The sequence below is a fragment of the Anomaloglossus baeobatrachus genome, chromosome 4 (assembly GCF_048569485.1).
Source record: "Anomaloglossus baeobatrachus isolate aAnoBae1 chromosome 4, aAnoBae1.hap1, whole genome shotgun sequence".
Classification (NCBI taxonomy): Eukaryota; Metazoa; Chordata; class Amphibia; order Anura; family Aromobatidae; genus Anomaloglossus; species Anomaloglossus baeobatrachus.
In genome coordinates this window covers 457,575,988-457,593,963 of record NC_134356.1, presented here as the reverse complement: position 1 = coordinate 457,593,963, position 17,976 = coordinate 457,575,988, and the positions used below count along the sequence as shown (strand labels likewise).

The following is a 17,976-nucleotide window of genomic DNA, read 5'->3' as shown; positions in this document are numbered from 1 at the left end:
CCCTACGTCTCAGTGCCAGTCTGGTTTCTCTGGTACCTTCTTCCCCTACACCTGTCTCTGGTAAGTGGGTCCCTGTGGTATAGAACACTGGGGTTCCTCGTTCTGTGGTTTGTCCACTTCTGTCCACCTGACGGTAGCGTGAACCCTGTAGGTTGAGTCTCTTGTCCTATTCCCAGTTCTCCCGTCGCTACTGAGTCTTCGGATTCTTTAGGGTCAGCAAGATCCTTGATGGTCCCCTTTGCTGTGCAGGTGTTAACAGGTCGGCTTGAAGCTCCTTCCTGTCCTAGGGTCCTGTACCCCATCGGTGTGTAGTTCCGGGAGTACTCCACCGTACTCCACCGGCAACCACTTCTGAGTACCAGGTCACCGTTAACCCGAGTCAAGACGTCTCCTCCATCAACTCTCTCCTAGACCGACTACTGACTTTTCTCCCTCTGTCCACAGTCTGCCCCTCCCACCTGTTTAACTAGTGGACCGGATTGGCTCCACCTCTAGGCGGCCATCCATGGTCCCATCCTAGCTGGGTACCATTGTATGGGGGATTGTTGGGGAAAATTGGGATTACCTGGTTTTTTGTTGGTACCACACTGGGGTTCTGGGTCCCTAAGGGGGTAGGCCCTGCATCCTTGCGAGGATGCAGAACCTTGTAGCACCCTGATAGTTTCAATGGCGCTACATTCCTCCTTGGTTAATTCCAGCACGTCCTCTGGCTGCAAGGTAAAACTGGTTACACATTTTTTTTATTTTCATGTAAAGCATAACTGGTCATCCCTCGCAGAGGAGGTTCATCACTTAAAATGTTACAACCTGGGTATCCCTCCCTGCAACCACCACCCAAAGGTCCTTGTCCCAGAACGCTTCTCAGGAGGCAGGTCACTGGTACTAATGTTGACCAGGTCCGGACCATCTCTGTCCCAGACCTTTCCTGCACCCGGCCTCTCCTGTTGGCGGTGCTCACAGCAATGTCCGCTGGATGGGTGTACCCTGGTGGGGCACAACTCATGCAACTTTGGACAAAAACTGAAGTCTGTGTCAGCTGCTGCCAGTCCTACAGCCTGGGTCCAGGTCCATTTTTTTGTTATATCAACACTTATCAACTGGTAACTTTTTCAACTTTTCAGCAATTGTTAAACAGGAACAGTTTAATATTTAAACAACAAAACAATAAACAGTTTAACTGGTAGCATATCAGGTCATGGCTACCATGGTGCTGGGTAGGGGCCATCAGGTTCACTTGGCCTCCTGGGATCAGCACTTAGAGTCTGTGTGCACTGGTCCCATGCACCTACAAAGCCTCCTGGTGGCTCTGTCGGCACCTAGGGTGGCATTCGAGAATCAGCTTCACGCCAGGCTGGGTATGGAATAACAGCGACTTGGCGCACCAGGTGCTCCAGCCTTGGCACCCGGGGCCTGGACACCCGGTAGCTTTTTAGCACAACACTAACAACCTCGCCATCTGCCGGCGGGACCCACTCCAGTGTGGGGAGCTGGTCAGCCGGGCCTCCTACAGCCACTGGGCACAATACCTGAGGACGGTTGTCAGCACTGGTGATGGCCTCCTCCGCAGCTCTCGATCACATCATTGCCTGGGCTGCCGTCACTGGATCAGGGGACGAAGCTTGTTACTTCTCCAGCGGAGAAGGTGATGCGACCGCTTCTGGTCTCGCTGGCTCTGACGGTGACATGGCCTGGTCGAGGACGGATCCCAGTAGCTGAGTCGGTGCAGCCTGGTCAAGCGGCGCTCCACTCTCTTGAGCCCACATGGCTGCCACCACCTCCATCATCTCTGCCTTTCACTCCTCGACTCGATGCAGGTACTCCGCTCGCAGAGTCCAGCACAGCCGCTGGCCTCCGCTTCTAGCCTTTCCGCGGTCCAGGTCCCTGGTTGAACTGGGACACTGGCACGATCCCCTGGAGCAGACATGTTGTCAGTAACAGTCCTGGAGGCATTCTGGCGCAGGGCTTCCGGGCTCCCTGCTACTGGTTTCGTTTCTACATTCCAGATACTCTTAGGGGGCAGGGCTTTTTCCTGCCTTTTAGTCTGCTGTGGCGCAGTTATTTTTCACAGCAAAATGGCGGCGGTTTTTCAAATAATAAAGTGCAGTCTATAAAACACAGTTTTTAAGGCACATGTCACCCGGTTTGACTGGGTCCAGTTCAATCCTGTTCGTGACGCCAGAAAAAAGGTTTGTAGCACCCAGGGATATGGGGTACTCGGTTCCGGGCAGTGTACGTCTGGGAAATGTCACAGTGGTGGCTGTTACCCGGTTCCGTGCCCTGGGCCCTTTTTGTAATGGGGATATTTACAGGGGATTGTTGAATAAAGTTTATACGTGATGCCACTTGCGGTGTTGCGGCTAAGTGTAGGCAGCCGCTGCAGAATGTATCTACTGGGGCTGATGATATTGGCAGCTAGTATGGTAGTCCCTCCGCAAGTAGGGTTTTGCCCCAGCGGGTGTATGGTGCAGTGGGCGTCGGAAGAAGAGAGTCCACACAGGTATTCAATGCAACTAGTTTACTCACTTTCTTGAGATGGTAACTGGGGGCTCTAGGCCAGCTGGTTTCGCCTACAGGTTCCCTTCGTCCAAGTGCCAGTCTGGTTTCTCTGGTACCTTCTTCCCCTACACCTGTCTCTGGTAAGTGACTCCCCATGGTATAGAACACTGGGGGTCCCCGTTCTGTGGTTTGTCCACTTCTGTCTGCCTGACGGTAGTGTGAACCCAGTGGGTTTGAAGTCTCTGGTCCTGTCCCCGGTTCTCCCGTTGCTACTGAGTCTTCGGATTCTTTAGAGTCAGCAAGGTCCTTGATGGTCCAATTTGCTGTGCAGGTGTTGACAGGTCGGTGTGAAGCTCTTTCTTGTCCTAGGGTCCTGTACCCCGTTGGTGTGTAGTTCCCGGAGTACTCCACTGGCAACCACTTCTCCTGTGTACCAGTTCACTGTTAACCTGAGTCAGGACGTCTCCTCCGTCAACTCTCTCCTAGACCGACTACTGACTTTTCTCTCTCTGTCCACAGTCTGCCCCTCCCACATGGTCAACTAGTGGACCGGATTGGCTCCACCTCTAGGCGGCCATCCATGGACCCACCCTAGCCAGCCAGCCATGGGTACCATTGTATGGGGGATTGTTAGGGAAAACTGGGATTACCTGGGTTTTTGTTGATACGGCACTGAGGTTCTTGGTCCCTAAGGGGGTAGGCGCTGCATCCTTGTGAGGATGCAGAACCTTGTAGCACCCTGATGGTTTCAGAGGCGCTACATAAACATAGAGTATGAAAGACATACAGTCATGACCAAAAGTGTTGGCACTTTTTAAATTGTTCCTAAAAATGAAGTATTTTTTCCAGAAAATTACTGCGATTACACAATTTGTAATCCACATGTTTATTTCCATTGTGTGTATTGGAACAAAAAAAAAAACAGAAAAAAGGAAAATTGGACATAAATTAACAGTAAAAATGGGCCTGACAAAATTAACCTTTCCAAAATTGTGGGTAAACAACTTTGTTTCATGCAAGTGATTGTAGCACACCTGATGTATCAGGTGCCACAAAATGTAACCTGTGGAAACCCAAATCCCGGAATATCTTTGCCAGTCAACAAACCAACACCCTCAGGCCACATACACAACCCCAACACCAGACTGGGAGACTGCTTAGCAACAGGTAAAAGGGATGGGCACTGATTGGATTGTTGCCACCCAATCTGTAGAGAGATCCAGCAAGGGGAGGGGCCAGTGGTCAGTTGGGAAGTTGGTGGGAGGAAGTAGTCAGTTAAGTCAAGAGTTGAGAGGTGGAAGTTGTGAGGAGAAGGAGCTGAGAGTAGAAAGAAGGAGTCGAGAGTGAAAGTACAGAAAGAAACGGAAAGACCTGACGTAACACCGGAGTGCTGTAAACAGGAGTTAGGGACTGTGGAGTAAGGAACCAGGACTCCAGGAACCATGGGTTACTTGTGGAAGTGTAATACTCCAGGAACTGCGGGACGCCTGTGGAAGTCTGGAACCAAGGCTCACAGGACTCAGCACAAGGCGGGGTGCAGACCCTAGGACAGCGGGACACTTTATGGTCAACTGTTAATTCTGCCAGGTGAGGGGATCTCCAGGGTTCCTCAACAACCCAAAGAGTCTGATGCATCAGCAGCAAAGAGGGGACTGGGGACTGAACTCCTTAAATAGTCCAGGTGGCCTGAAATAGGACCAAGACTGAAAGGAAGGGACTCCCAAAAAGCTCTAGGCCACGGGAGCCCATCAACAAGTATGCACGGAGGACAGCCAACCCAGGTCACAGCTGGCACGGAGAACAAGGGGAGTGGGAACACCTGTAACAGGCACCAGCGGGTCCAGGTATCAGGCACAAGTAAAAGACAAGTTGAAACTGCAATACCAGTGTGGACTGTTTCCCTCTTGTCTCTGCACACATATACTGACTGTCCCTTACCATCGGCCCCTTCACCATCCACTGCTGGGGCCTGTCACTGGTTGCAGAGGGCCCAAATCACCTAAGCTGCACTACTCCATCAGCCCCAGCAGGACCCTGCAGAGGTGGCCTGTAAGTGGCGTAGTCGAGAACTCTTTTATTTTTATTCCCTTTTTATTTTTCCCCCCTTTTTTATTGGACCGAGTACCCCACAGCTCCTGGGGCGTCACACTCCGCTCGTTCAATCTCACCACAGTAGCAAGTAACAGCTGTGGGCAATATGAAAATCATGCCTGAAACCAGATGAAAAGGGGAGAAATTGACTCAGTCTTTGCATTCTGTGCCTGTGTATGCCACAGTAAGCATGGAGAATAGAAAGAAGAAAATAGAACTGACTGAGAACCTTAGCACCAAAATTGTTTAAAAATTATCAACAATTTCAAGTATGGTATCTCAAGTCCACCTCCAGAGATCTTGATGTTGCTTTGTCCATGGTGCGCAACATAAAGAAGACGTTTACAACCCATGGCACGGTAGCTAATCTGCTTGGATATGGATGGCAGAGAAAAATTGATGTAAGATTGCAATGCAGGATAGTTTGTATTGTGGATAGGCAGCCACAATCAAATTCCTTAAGAAATTCAAGTTCTCCTGCAGGCTCAGAGTGCATCAGTGTCAGGACGAACTATTCATGGACATTTGAATGAAATGAAACACTATGGCATGAGACCCAGGAGGACCCCACTGCTGACACAGAGATAAAAAGCTACCAAAATATGTGAGAGCAAGCCAAAATCCCTCTGGGAAAGTGTCTTGTGGACAGATGAAATTAAGATAGAGCTTTTTGGTAAAGCACATCATTTTACTGTGTACCCAAAAAGGAGTGATACCTAGAAAGTAAAGAACACAATACCTACAGGCAAATATAGTGGAGGTTCAAAGATGTTTTGGGGTTGTTTTGCTGCCTCTGGCACTGGGTGTCTTGACTGTGTGAAAGTTGTGATGAAATCTGAAGAATATCAAAGTATTTTGGGTTATAATGTAGCACCCAGTGTTAGAAAGCTGGGTTTGTGTTCTAGGTCATGAGCAGTGGCGTAGCAAAGGGGGGGCGGAGGGGGCGGTCCGCCCCGGGCGGCACGTGTCAGGGGGGCGGCATTTTGGCCACTCGCCTTCAGTTCTGCTGCCCCCGGGCCGAGTTCGGGGACCGGAGTCCTCAGCAGGAAACTGTGGCTGCTGTCTCTTTAAGGCACGCAGACCACAGTGCCCTGCTGGATTGAGCTTCATCTGTGGGTGGAGCTACCACCCGGCATCCTGCTCTGTCCCAGAGAGATGAAGGAGTGCCAGCCAGCAACCCCCAGGAGAGCGCTGGCCTCCGGCGCTGTGTGGGCCCCCTCTCATCCGTGTCCGAGCAGTAAGTGGTACCCCCCTCCCCCCCCTCGACCTGTATACTCCCTCCCAGCCACCCGGTTTATGGGCCCCAGTGAGCTGCATGGGCTTTCCCCACCTCTGGAGCTGCGTGTGCGGGCCCCCAGGAGCCGTGTGTGTTGGTGCAGGCTCAGCTCTGCTACATCTGCCCTGTGCTTGGTGCAGGCACAGCTCTGCTACATCTGCCCTGTGCTTGGTGTAGGCTCAGCTCTGCTACATCTGCCCTGTGTCTGGTGCGGGCTCAGCTCTGCTACATCTGCCCTGTGTCTGGTGCGGGCTCAGCTCTGCTACATCTGCCCTGTGTCTGGTGCGGGCTCAGCTCTGCTACATCTTCCCTGTGTCTGGTGCGGGCTTAGCTCTGCTACATCTGCCCTGTGTCTGGTGCGGGCTCAGCTCTGCTACATCTGCCCTGTGTCTGGTGCGGGCTCAGCTCTGCTACATCTGCCCTGTGTCTGGTGCGGGCTCAGCTCTGCTACATCTGCCCTGTGTCTGGTGCGAGCTCAGCTCGGCTATATCTGCCCTGTGTCTGGTGCGGGCTCAGCACGGCTACATCTGCCCTGTGTCTGGTGCGGGCTCAGCTCGACTACATCTGCCCTGTGTCTGGTGCGGGCTCAGCTCGGCTACATCTGCCCTGTGTCTGGTGCGGGCTCAGCTCGGCTACATCTGCCCTGTGTCTGGTGCGGGCTCAGCTCGGCTACATCTGCCCTGTGTCTGGTGCGGGCTCAGCTCCGCTACATCTGCCCTGTGTCTGGTGCGGGCTCAGCTCCGCTACATCTGTCCTGTGCTTGGTGCGGGCTCAGCTCCTCTACATCTGCCCTGTGCTTGGTGCAGGCTCAGCTTTGCTACATCTGCCCTGTGCTTGGTGCAGCCTCAGTTCTACTACATCTGCCCTGTGCTTGGTGCAGCCTCAGCTCTGCAGCAGCCGTGTGTGCGGGCCCACAAAAGCCGCGTGTGTGTCTATATGTGCAGCAGAGTTGTGTGTGTATGTATGTATGCAGTAGAGCTGTGTGTGTCTGTCTGTATGTAGCAGAGTTGTGTCTGTATGCATGTATGCAGCAGCTACAGAGTTGTGTGTGTCTGTATGTATGCATGTATGCAGCAGCTACAGAGTTGTGTGTGTCTGTATGTATGCATGTATGCAGCAGCTACAGAGTTGTGTGTGTCTGTATGTATGCAGCAGCTACAGAGTTGTCTGTATGTATGCAGCAGCTACAGAGTTGTGTGTGCCTGTATGTATGTATATATGTATGCAGCAGTTGCAGAGTTTTGTGTCTGTATGTATGCTGCAGAGTTGTGTGTCTGTCTGTATGCAGCAGAGCTGTGTGTGTCTGTCTGTGTGCAGCAGAGCTGTGTGTGTCTGTATGTATGCAGCAGAGATTTGTGTGTGTATGCAGCACAGTTGTGTGTGTCTGTATGCAGCAGAGCTGTGTGTGTGTATAATAGGCCTACATGTGTGTAAAAAGGTGAAAGTCTAGGACTAATAGCAGCAGTCTTCAATTAGATCTTTGATTGTAGTTCCATGAAAAATAAATATTTTGATGGTTTTCCAAATTTTTGAAAATTTCTGGATTATCAACGGCCAACGGGGGGGGGCGGCAAATTTGACAACCGCCCCGGGCGGCAAAAGCAGTAGCTACACCACTGGTCATGAGTCTTCTCTTCAAGCAGGACAATGGCCCCAAACACCCTTCAAGAAGCCCCCAGAAATAAATGGAAACAAAGCCCTGGAGAGTTCTGAAGTGGCACCAATAAGTCTGGATCTAAATCCCATCGAACACCTGAGAAGAGATCTCAAAATAGCTTTTGGGAGAAGGCGCCTTCAAATATGAGAGACCTGGAGCAATTTGCAAAAGAAGAATGGTCCAAAATTCCAGATTAGATGTGTAAGAAGCTTGTTGATGGTTGATCACTTCTTTACAGTAATAACAGATCAGGGCAATTACTATAATTTTATGTTTAGATAAATCAGACCTTTCTGGATGCAGCGACACTAAAAATGTGTATTTTTTTTTTAATTTCCTTATTGTTAACTGGAGAAAAAGGATGTGATTTAAATTTTTATATCTTTTTAAATTTTTTCTTTTTCACATTTTTAAAACTTTTTTCTTTACTTTTTACTTAATTTCTTAGTCCCCTTGGAGCTTGAAACTTCGATCATGTGATCACTTCTACTTTATATAGTAATACCACAGTATTCCTGTATATAGTAAAAATCTTTGTCTTCTATGACGCCGGCCACAGGCTCGACATCACAGAGAAGATATCATAACAGGCATGGAAGTGTTCAGCTGGGCACTGGCTATCAGAGCAACCCATTGGCACTCTGCGGTTGCGTTGCGTTACAAACTATCCCTGCGTTACAGGCAGATGCCGGTTATGTAATATGGCCAGCATCTATCCTGTGTAGAGCGGCCTCTGATTCTGAGCCTGCTCCAAATTCACTGACACTTTCAATGATGTATCCATCATGGGGTATTAATGGGTTAAAAAAAAGCTGCTGTGTTTGATATGTCCAGGTATTTGGTTGTGAGAACACTATTGATACAAATCCATATGCATTTATCTGTGGTTCTTACAAATCTAATGCCATTCTATGGGGTAATAGCTGCCCATAAAACTCAGCGAGCTCACAAAGGAAATTGATTTGTTTCAGATTTGAAAAGCACACAGCAGGTCAGTTTACATGGTGTTTATATAAAAGCACAGTGGGCATGAGAGTCCCATCCCAATTTTCCTTACCTTAGGAGTGTTACATAAGTATCGGAGGATCTCGCCAATATACTGGAAGGCTGTTACATTATATTTCCTGCAGTCATCCCAGAATTGGCTAGCTGAGAATTTGTTCCTTAAAACACATGTTGCTCCTGGGAAAATAAAGGGATATTAGAGTATTAGGAACAAACTTATAGGTTATGTATACCTGGAACTATGTAATCACCCGTTAGAGCCTAGTGTACAATCCCCTTTATGAGGGTACTAAGATCAAGGAAAGTTCAGAGCACATTCAGACATCTGTGATTTACGTACATGTTTTATCAGTGTATTTCATGGATAGAACATGTACCCATTTTAGTATATGGAGCTATTCACATGTTTGGCGCCCTGGACTAGCCAGGTCGTCACAGGTAACACACAAACACCCCCACCCCCATTAGACAGTAACATTAGCCAAACACAAAACCCTTGTTGCCTCCCTCCAGGGTCAGATGTCCACACCAGGTGGGGCGGAGCCAAGCGGTTGGCCCCACCCACTGAGGAGTTCACAGGCCTGGAGGCGGGAAAAGTGACAGAACGAGTTTGGAGTTTGAAGTGTGAGGAGTAAACACTTGTGTGTCTGGGTTTGTGGCCCAGGCACTGACAACAAGGTTGGCAGACGGTGGTGGCCGTCTGCAGGAGTGGTGAAGCAATGCGGAACCGTAGGACTGGGGTCGGGCATTGGCCCGCCGGTACCGACCGGGGAGAGAAGTGAAGCCAGCACACACAGGCAGGGCCATCGGACCCCGACCAGGCTTGGAGCCGCCGACAATAGTCAAATCCGAGTGTGACCGGAACCCCAGGGGTTTCCTAACAGCCAAAGACCCGATAGAAGGCAACCGCCCACACTGTGAGGGTATACAGCTACCGCCTAAGGCTAGAGACCCAAGGGCCAGCGTCTGCAGGCAAACGGGCTTCTCCGGCATCCATACACCGGGGAGCGGACTACCGTTAGGGATCCATCGTAGTCAAACAAGTACACAAAGGTGCAGGGAAAGACAGCCGCCATCACCTGTCCGGGGAGAAACACTGCAGCCGGCTGTGGAACGCGTCCATCCAGCCATTTGGTTTACCGAGGACTTTGTGCATCTCTTACTGAGTGAGTACACCCGTGCCATCCGGCACCGCGCCGCGTTGTCCCTGCAACCCTGCACCTAACCAACCCTGCCTCCCCGTCACACCACCGGGCCCCGGGACCACCGACCCCTACCACGGAGGGGAAAAACAACATCCCAGCTGCTCCCTACCATCGCTCCCGGGATCCCCGTCACCAGCAGCGGTGGTGCCCATCACAACCCGTGGGTGGCGTCACGGACTAAATCCCCAAAGTAACCACCCATTTCACTCACGGGAGAGGAGCGCCGCTCGAGTCCCCGGATCCGGCCCACCGCTCGAGCCACCGAGCAGCAGCAGCCGCAGCAGCGCCGGACCGAGCGTTAGCGAGCGCGCGACGGCGTCCTCCCCGCCTACGACAACTTGGCGTCACGAACAGGATTGAACCCATCTACTTACCAGTAGAAGTGCGCCTTGTGATCTCCGCCGGCGGTGTCCGGCCGAAAATTTTGAAGTGCTGCCATCTTGGCGCGAAAATCTCCCACTCGAGCGTCTTCTCGAAGCAGGGAAGGCGTGAAGGCAAAGCCCTGCCCCCAACAAACGGAAGTGCTGAAGAGAACCAAGGGGGAGTGGGTGTGTGTCTGCCTAATGTAGCCGAGGCCATGAAAGCGGGGACGCCAGGACTCTGCAAGATATCCCGTTCCTGGAAGCCGAGCAAGTAGGATGTCCGTCCCGTCCAGCAGGCCCACGCCCGGAACAGCGGCGTGGGTGGAGGCTCGGGTGGCTCAATTAAGCCGCAGGCTGCAGACCCGGCTCCAGCTCCTGGTGCAAGAATGGGAGGCTGGAATGGTGGAAGTGGTGATGACCGTTCAGGCCCGTGAGGCGAAAGCAGAATCGGAGGAGTGGGTGAGTGACCCACGCCCCTGTGTCCCGGAGGGACCGGTCGCTGCGGCCGAGGGGCCTGGTCTGCCGTCGTTCAGCCAGCTGCATTTCCCGCTGCCCATATTGGTCGGCGCCATCCCGCTGGCCGGCCCGCTGCTACTGAACCCAACAACAGATGACATGACTCCCGCCTGCGAAAATCCACCTGCAGGTGCTGCCCGCGAACGACAGCTTGCCAGGCCAGCCCCGGCCCCGCTCCCCTGGAGGGTGCCCGCTCCCCAAAGGGAGCCATCCAGCCCAAAAGCGGCCGCACCCGAAGAGGCCCCGGCAGTCCGCCCGGCCAGTACAGAGGTGGAGGGTAGCCCGCCGCTGACCGCTCCCAACCTCCAGGCCTCAGCTGAGGCTGCGGAGGGTTGCCGCTGCAAAGCAGCAAAGCAGGCCGCGACACAGCGGTGCCCCCCTAACCAGAAAGTGCTGGTCGTGGCCTGCATTGGGGGGTACCAGCTGGGCCCAACCCCCGCGCTGGAGGAGCTGCCACGTTGGGAGCGGCAGCCAAACCTGATGGGCTGGGAGACAGAGGCCCGGGAGAAAGAGAAGGCTGCTATTCTGGCCCTCTCCGTAGAGGCAAAGGACGCTCTCCGGAGAGCCTCTCCCGAAGCTCGGGGCCCGATCTTTGAAGGTCAAGTCCGGCAGTTCTACCCCCGGCGTGGCTGGGGGTTTATTCACGAGCCCAGCCTTGGGGTCGAAGTGTTCTTCTCCAGGCGTGACGTGCACAGCCAGCTGTTCCAGGGCCATCCGGACCGTGACCTTTGTGTGGGAGAGTTGGTCACATATACCTGCCACCTGGGAGAGAGGGGCTGGTTCGCCCTGGATGTCCAGAGAAGGGTGAGCCATGATGACCACGAGCAGCCCCGGTCACCTCCTCCGCCATACAGTCCTAGGGTGGATCCGGAGGAAGTAAGTGGTGATGGTGACCTCCAGTAAAGACAGCGGTCCTCCGTTGCAAGTAAGTTGTCCCCCGTTGGGACCCTCAGCAGAATGAATGACAAAAATCAACCGAAGATCATCTGATTAGCGACAGTGATTATCCCGGCCGTTGCCGGCAAGTTGTCCCCGGAGGGACTCTGTGTGTTCACCACCCACATGAGGAACTACTCATGAACATGGCCCGAGAACTGGCAGGCCACCCACTAACTGGTGGGCTTGTAAATAGTTTTGTGGGATGGAAACTGTTGCCGCCTCCGGAGAGGCAGATTGGAGGAAGGGCCCACAGCAGAGCAGGCTGGGGCCTGGCCACCACCAGGACCGGTTGCCATCCTCCAGGGGTCAGGGGTCCCCCTAGATGTGGGGTCCCCTGAAGTGACAGCCGGGTGCGACTGACCGTACCCGTTCCCGCTCGGGCAGCATGAACCTGGACTGGGGTCAAGGGGTGCTGCCCACTTCTTAGGGGCAGCATCAGGGTTAGGTTGCTTGGGTGGGAGAGCGGAAGACATCCGTCCGTCCGTTATTATTAAAAATGTTTTTATATGTGCAACGTTCAAGTGATCTAACAAAAATGCTTATGTTTGAAATGTTTACATGGTAATTTATGTTGTTACAGTTTTTAAAAAAACAAAAAACAAAAAAAAAACGGTGATGCACGGGCAGCCCGCGGACGGTCTGCATTTCATCAAGGGGGAATGAGGCGCCCTGGACTAGCCAGGTCGTCACAGGTAACACACAAACACCCCCACCCCCATTAGACAGTAACATTAGCCAAACACAAAACCCTTGTTGCCTCCCTCCAGGGTCTGATGTCCACACCAGGTGGGGCGGAGCCAAGCGGTTGGCCCCACCCATCGAGGAGTTCACAGGCCTGGAGGCGGGAAAAGTGACAGAACGAGTTTGGAGTTTGAAGTGTGAGGAGTAAACACTTGTGTGTCTGGGTTTGTGGCCCAGGCACTGACAACAAGGTTGGCAGACGGTGGTGGCCGTCTGCAGGAGTGGTGAAGCAACACGGAACCGTAGGACCAGGGTCGGGCGTTGGCCCGCCGGTACCGACCGGGGAGCGAAGTGAAGCCAGCACACACAGGCAGGGCCATCGGACCCCGACCAGGCTTGGAGCCACCGACAATAGTCAAATCCGAGTGTGACCGGAACCCCAGGGGTTTCCTAACAGCCAAAGACCCGCTAGAGGGCAACCGCCCACACCGTGAGGGTATACAGCTACCGCCTAAGGCTAGAGACCCAACGGCCAGCGCCTGCGGGCAAACGGGCTCCTCCGGCATCCATACACCGGGGAGCGGACTATCGTTGGGGATCCATCGTAGTCAAACAAGTACACAAAGGTGCAGGGAAAGACAGCCGCCATCACCTGTCTGGGGAGAGACACTGCAGCCAGCTGCAGGACCCGTCCATCCAGCCGTTTGGTTTACCGAGGACTTTATGCATCTCTTACTGAGTGAGTACACCCGTGCCATCCGGCACCGCGCCGCGCTGTCCCTGCAACCCTGCACCTCACCAACCCTGCCTCCCCGTCACACCACCGGGCCCCGGGACCACCGACCCCTACCCACGGAGGGGGAAAACAACATCCCAGATGCTCCCTACCATCGCTCCCGGGATCCCCGTCACCAGCAGCGGTGGTGCCCATCTTCACCACAACCCGTGGGTGGCGTCACGGACTAAATCCCCCAAACCAACCATCCCTTTCACTCACGGGCGAGGAGCGCCGCTCGAGTCCCCAGATCCGGCCCACCGCTCGAGCCACCGAGCAGCAGCAGCCGCAGCAGCGCCGGACCCGAGCGTTAGCGAGCGCGCGGCGGCGGCGTCCTCCCCGCCCGCGACACATGTTCATGGGGTTTTTTGTGACGTCATAGATCAAATTTACCCAAATAAGTCTATTGGTACATAAAAATTAACAATAGCAGTTGGCGTGCCTTTCATGATCTACAGTGAAGGAAATAATTATTTGATCCCTTACTGATTTTGTAAGTTTGCTCACTGACAAAGACATGAACAGGGTAGGTTAATTTTAACAGTGAGAGATAGAATATCAAAAATAAAATCCAGAAAATCACAAATTATCTAAATTATTTGCATTTTGCAGAAAGGAATAAGTATTTGATACCCTACCAACCATTAAGAGTTCTGGCATCTACAGACCACTTAGACGCTCTTAATCAACTCGTTACCTGCATTAAAGACAGCTGTCTTAAATTGTCACCTGTATAAAATACTCCTGTTTACAGACTCAGTTACTCAGTCAGACTCTGACCTCTACAACATGGCCAAGACCAAAGAGCTTTTTAAAGATGTCAGGGACAGGATCATAGACCTACACAAGGCTGGAATGGGCTACAAAACCATAAGAAAGACGCTGGGTGAGAAGGAGACAACTGTTGGTGCAATAGTAAGAAAATGGAAGAAATACAGTACAACATGAATGTCAATTGACATCGATCTTGGGCTCCATGCAAAATTTCACCTCGTGAAGTATCCAGGATCATGAGGAAGGTGAAAGATCAGCCTAAAACTACACCGGGGTAACTTGTTAATGATCTCAAGGCAGCTGGAACCACTGTCACCAAGAAAACCATTGATAACACATTGTGCCATAATGGCTTAAAATCCTGCAGTGTCCACAAAGTTCCACTGCTCAAGAAGGCACATGTGCAAGCAATGTCTGTAGTTTGCCAATGAACACCTGGATGATTCTGAGAGTGATTGGGAGAAGGTGCTGTGGTCAGATGAGACAAAAATTGAGCTCTTTGGCATTAACTCAACTCGCCATGTTTGGAGGAAGAGAAATGCTGCCTATGACCCAAAGAACACCGTCTCACTGTCAAGCATAGAGGTAGAAACATTATGTTTTGGAGGTGTTTCTCTGCTAAGGGCAAAGGACTACTTCACCGCATCAATGGGACAATGGATGGAGCCATGTGCCGTAAAATCGTGAGTGACAACCACCTTCCCTCCGCCAGGATATAAAAAATGTGTCGTGGGTGGAACTTCCAGCATGACAATGATCCAAAAAATACACCAAGGCAATAAAGGAGTGGCTAAAAAAAGCACATTAAGGTCATTATGGAGAAAGCTGAAGGTCCGAGTTGCCAAGAGGCAGCCTCAAAATCTTAATCATTTAGAGATGATCTACAAAGAGGAGTGGACCAAAATTCCTCCTGAAATGTGCGCAAACCTCAACTACAAAAAACGTCTGACTGCTGTGCTTGCCAACAAGGGTTTTGCCACCAAATATTAAGTCTTGTTTGCCAGAGGGATCAAATACTTATTTCTCTCTGTAAAATGCAAATAATTTTTTATAATATATACAATGTTTTATTTTGGTTATTCTATCTCTCACTGTTAAAATTAACCTACCTTTAAAATTATGGACTGTTCATGTCTTTGTCAGTGGGCAATCTTACAAAATCAGCAAGGGATCAAATAATTATTTTCTTCACTGTAAGTTGTAATGAAAAGGAGAGGCTTCTCAATTTCTTTTTTTTTTTTTTTTTTTTAACAGTGCCACTGATAAAACGTGGGAGGTAAAAATAGGCACTGTTCAAACACTGATGGAAATTAGATTCAAAGCACTGATGTACAATAGTTTATATGTTTTAATGTACAAGAAACATCATGGATGTCTGGATGAGGCTCAGTGGGATTGTCCATTCCAAAATGAAAAGTCTACAGTGACTTTATGTGTGCGAGATCATAACAGCGTGCACTGTCCCCTATATGCACCATGCATGCAATTTCCATACTTCTGGTCATGTACTGACAAATCTCATTCAGCTTCTCTTAATTCTTTTTGTTGCATGAAGATCAGGTGTCTACTGGATGCAACTATGTGAATAGCATCCATGCAGTCACATGAACACCCACCCGTAAGGGGCATATCATACCTCCCAACTTTTAAAGAAGGAAAAGAGGGACAAAGTTTGCGGCGCGCTACGCGCGCCGCGGCAATTTTTTAGGCCACGCCCCCTAACCACACCCATTTCACAGTCACGCCCATATCCACTCCCCATCCACACCCATTCAGCACAAACACGCAGGCAGCCGGCGGGCCTCCAGCACGGACACGCAGGCAGCCGGCGGGCCTCCAGCACGGACACGCAGGCAGCCGGCGGGCCTCCAGCACGGACACGCAGGCAGCCGGCGGGCCTCCAGCACGGACACGCAGGCAGCCGGCGGGCCTCCAGCACGGACACGCAGGCAGCCGGCGGGCCTCCAGCACGGACACGCAGGCAGCCGGCGGGCCTCCAGCACGGACACGCAGGCAGCCGGCGGGCCTCCAGCACGGACACGCAGGCAGCCGGCGGGCCTCCAGCACGGACACGCAGGCAGCCGGCGGGCCTCCAGCACGGACACGCAGGCAGCCGGCGGGCCTCCAGCACGGACACGCAGGCAGCCACAGTGAGGCGGCCGGTCGCCCGCACAGTGAGGCGGCCGGTCGCCTTCACAGACAGGCGGCCGGCCGCCTTCACAGACAGGCGGCGGGCCGCCCGCACAGAGAGGCGGCCAGCCGCCCGCACAGAGAGGCGGCCGGCTGCCCGCACAATGAGGCGGCGGGCCGCCCGCACAGACAGGCGGCGGGGGGCGCCCGCACAGACAGGCGGCAGGGGGGCGCCCGCACAGACAGGCGGCAGGGGGGCGCCCGCACAGACAGGCGGCAGGGGGGCGCCCGCACAGACAGGCGGCAGGGGGGCGCCCGCACAGACAGGCGGCGGGGGGCGCCCGCACAGACAGGCGGCGGGTGGCGCCCGCACAGACAGGCGGCAGGGGGGCGCCCGCACAGACAGGTGGCGGGCCGACCGCACAGACAGGCGGCCGGCCGACCGCACAGACAGGCGGCCGGCCGACCGCACAGACAGGCTCCGGCCGGGGGTGAGGGGGGAGGGAGGGAAATCAGCGCTGGGGAGATTAGTTTACTGTACCAGCAGCAGCACAGGCAGCGCTCCTCTCTATGCCACGTCTACTAGGATGGTAGGAGGGAAAAGCAGGGAGGCGGAGAGAGAGTGGGTGGGCGGAGCCCGGGAGCCGGCCGTCCCGCCCGTGGCAACGGGACAAACAACGTAAAGCGTGAAAGTCCCGCTGTATCCGGGACGGTTGGGAGGTATGCAGCATGTTAGAATGTGTACATAAGATCCCGCTGGTGGTGGCCGCAGCTTATAGGCCCCAAATCTGGTGACAGGTTCCCTTTAAAGTGAACCTGTCAGGTGCAATATGCACTCAGAGCCAGGAGCAGTTCTGGGCACATATTGCTAATCCCTGCCTAACTGTCCCTGTATACACTAGCATAGATAAAGAGATCAAGAACAAATATTTTTAAAGATCTTATATCTTATGCTAATGAGCGCGGGGACTAGTCCGAAGGGCGTTACTTCACTTGGCTAGTCGGCTCGCATAGCATGTTAGCATGTTATTACGCCCCTGTTTGAGTACTAATACGCTATGTGAGCCGACTAGCCAAGTGAAGTAACGCCCTTGGGACTAGTCCCCGCGCTAATTAGCATAAGATATAAGCTCTTTAAAAATACTTTTTCTATAGATGCCTTTATCTATGCTAGTGTATACAGGGACGGTTAGGCAGGGATTAGCAATATACACCCAGAACTGCTCCTGGCTCTGAGTGCAGATTGCACCTGATAGGTTCCCTTTAAAGGGAAACTGTCACCAGAAATTTAGCAAAAAAAATAAAAGATTCCCCTCTGCAGCTCCTGGGCTGCATTCTGGAAAGGTTCCTGTTGCTATTGTGCCCACTTTGAGACCTAAAAAAATACTTTATGAAGTCTTACCTTTTTGTATGCAAATCTGTTTTTATGGTCACGGGGGCGGGCTGCCTGGCGTCCGTTATTCCCCCTCCTGCCGTTGTACGCCGTCCCCCATTGCTCATTTCCATACATGAGGACGCCTTCCTCATGTAACTGTCCTCCTGAAGTTTTGTGCATGCCCAGTGCCACTCTCGCGGGACTGAGCACTGTGCAAAGTGTGAACGCTTTTGAGGTGATTGCGCAGGCGCGAGATTATGGGCGGCGCTGTGATTGTCATCAGCAGCGTCATCCAAGTACCTGCCCATAATCTCGTGCCCGCGCTTCTCACTCTGCCTCCACCGTTATGCGCAAGCACTGGCCATATGAACCACGTTACCTATTACCATGGGCGCGAGATTATGGGCGGCGCTGTGATTGTCATCAGCAGCGTCATCCAAGTACCTGCCCATAATCTCGTGCCCGCGCTTCTCACTCTGCCTCCACCGTTATGCGCAAGCACTGTCCATATGAACCATGTTACCTATTACCATGGGCGCGAGATTATGGGCGGCGCTGTGATTGTCATCAGCAAAGTCATCCAAGTACCCGCCCATAATCTCGTGCCCGCGCTTCTCACTCTGCCTCCACTGTTATGCGCAAGCACTGTCCATATGAACCATGTTACCTATTACCATGGGCGCGAGATTATGGG

The 17,976-nt window shown here is 52.8% G+C and overlaps 1 protein-coding gene across 1 annotated transcript in view; it reads right to left on the bottom strand.

The window, feature by feature from the left end:
• Positions 1-17,976, bottom strand: part of LOC142301674 (long-chain fatty acid transport protein 2-like) — a 91,230-nt gene that overhangs the window by 46,672 nt on the left and 26,582 nt on the right. Inside the window, exon 4 of the mRNA XM_075342690.1 lies at positions 8,578-8,702. Within this exon, the coding sequence (XP_075198805.1) occupies positions 8,578-8,702 (125 nt within the window). The remainder of the gene's footprint in view (positions 1-8,577; positions 8,703-17,976) is intronic.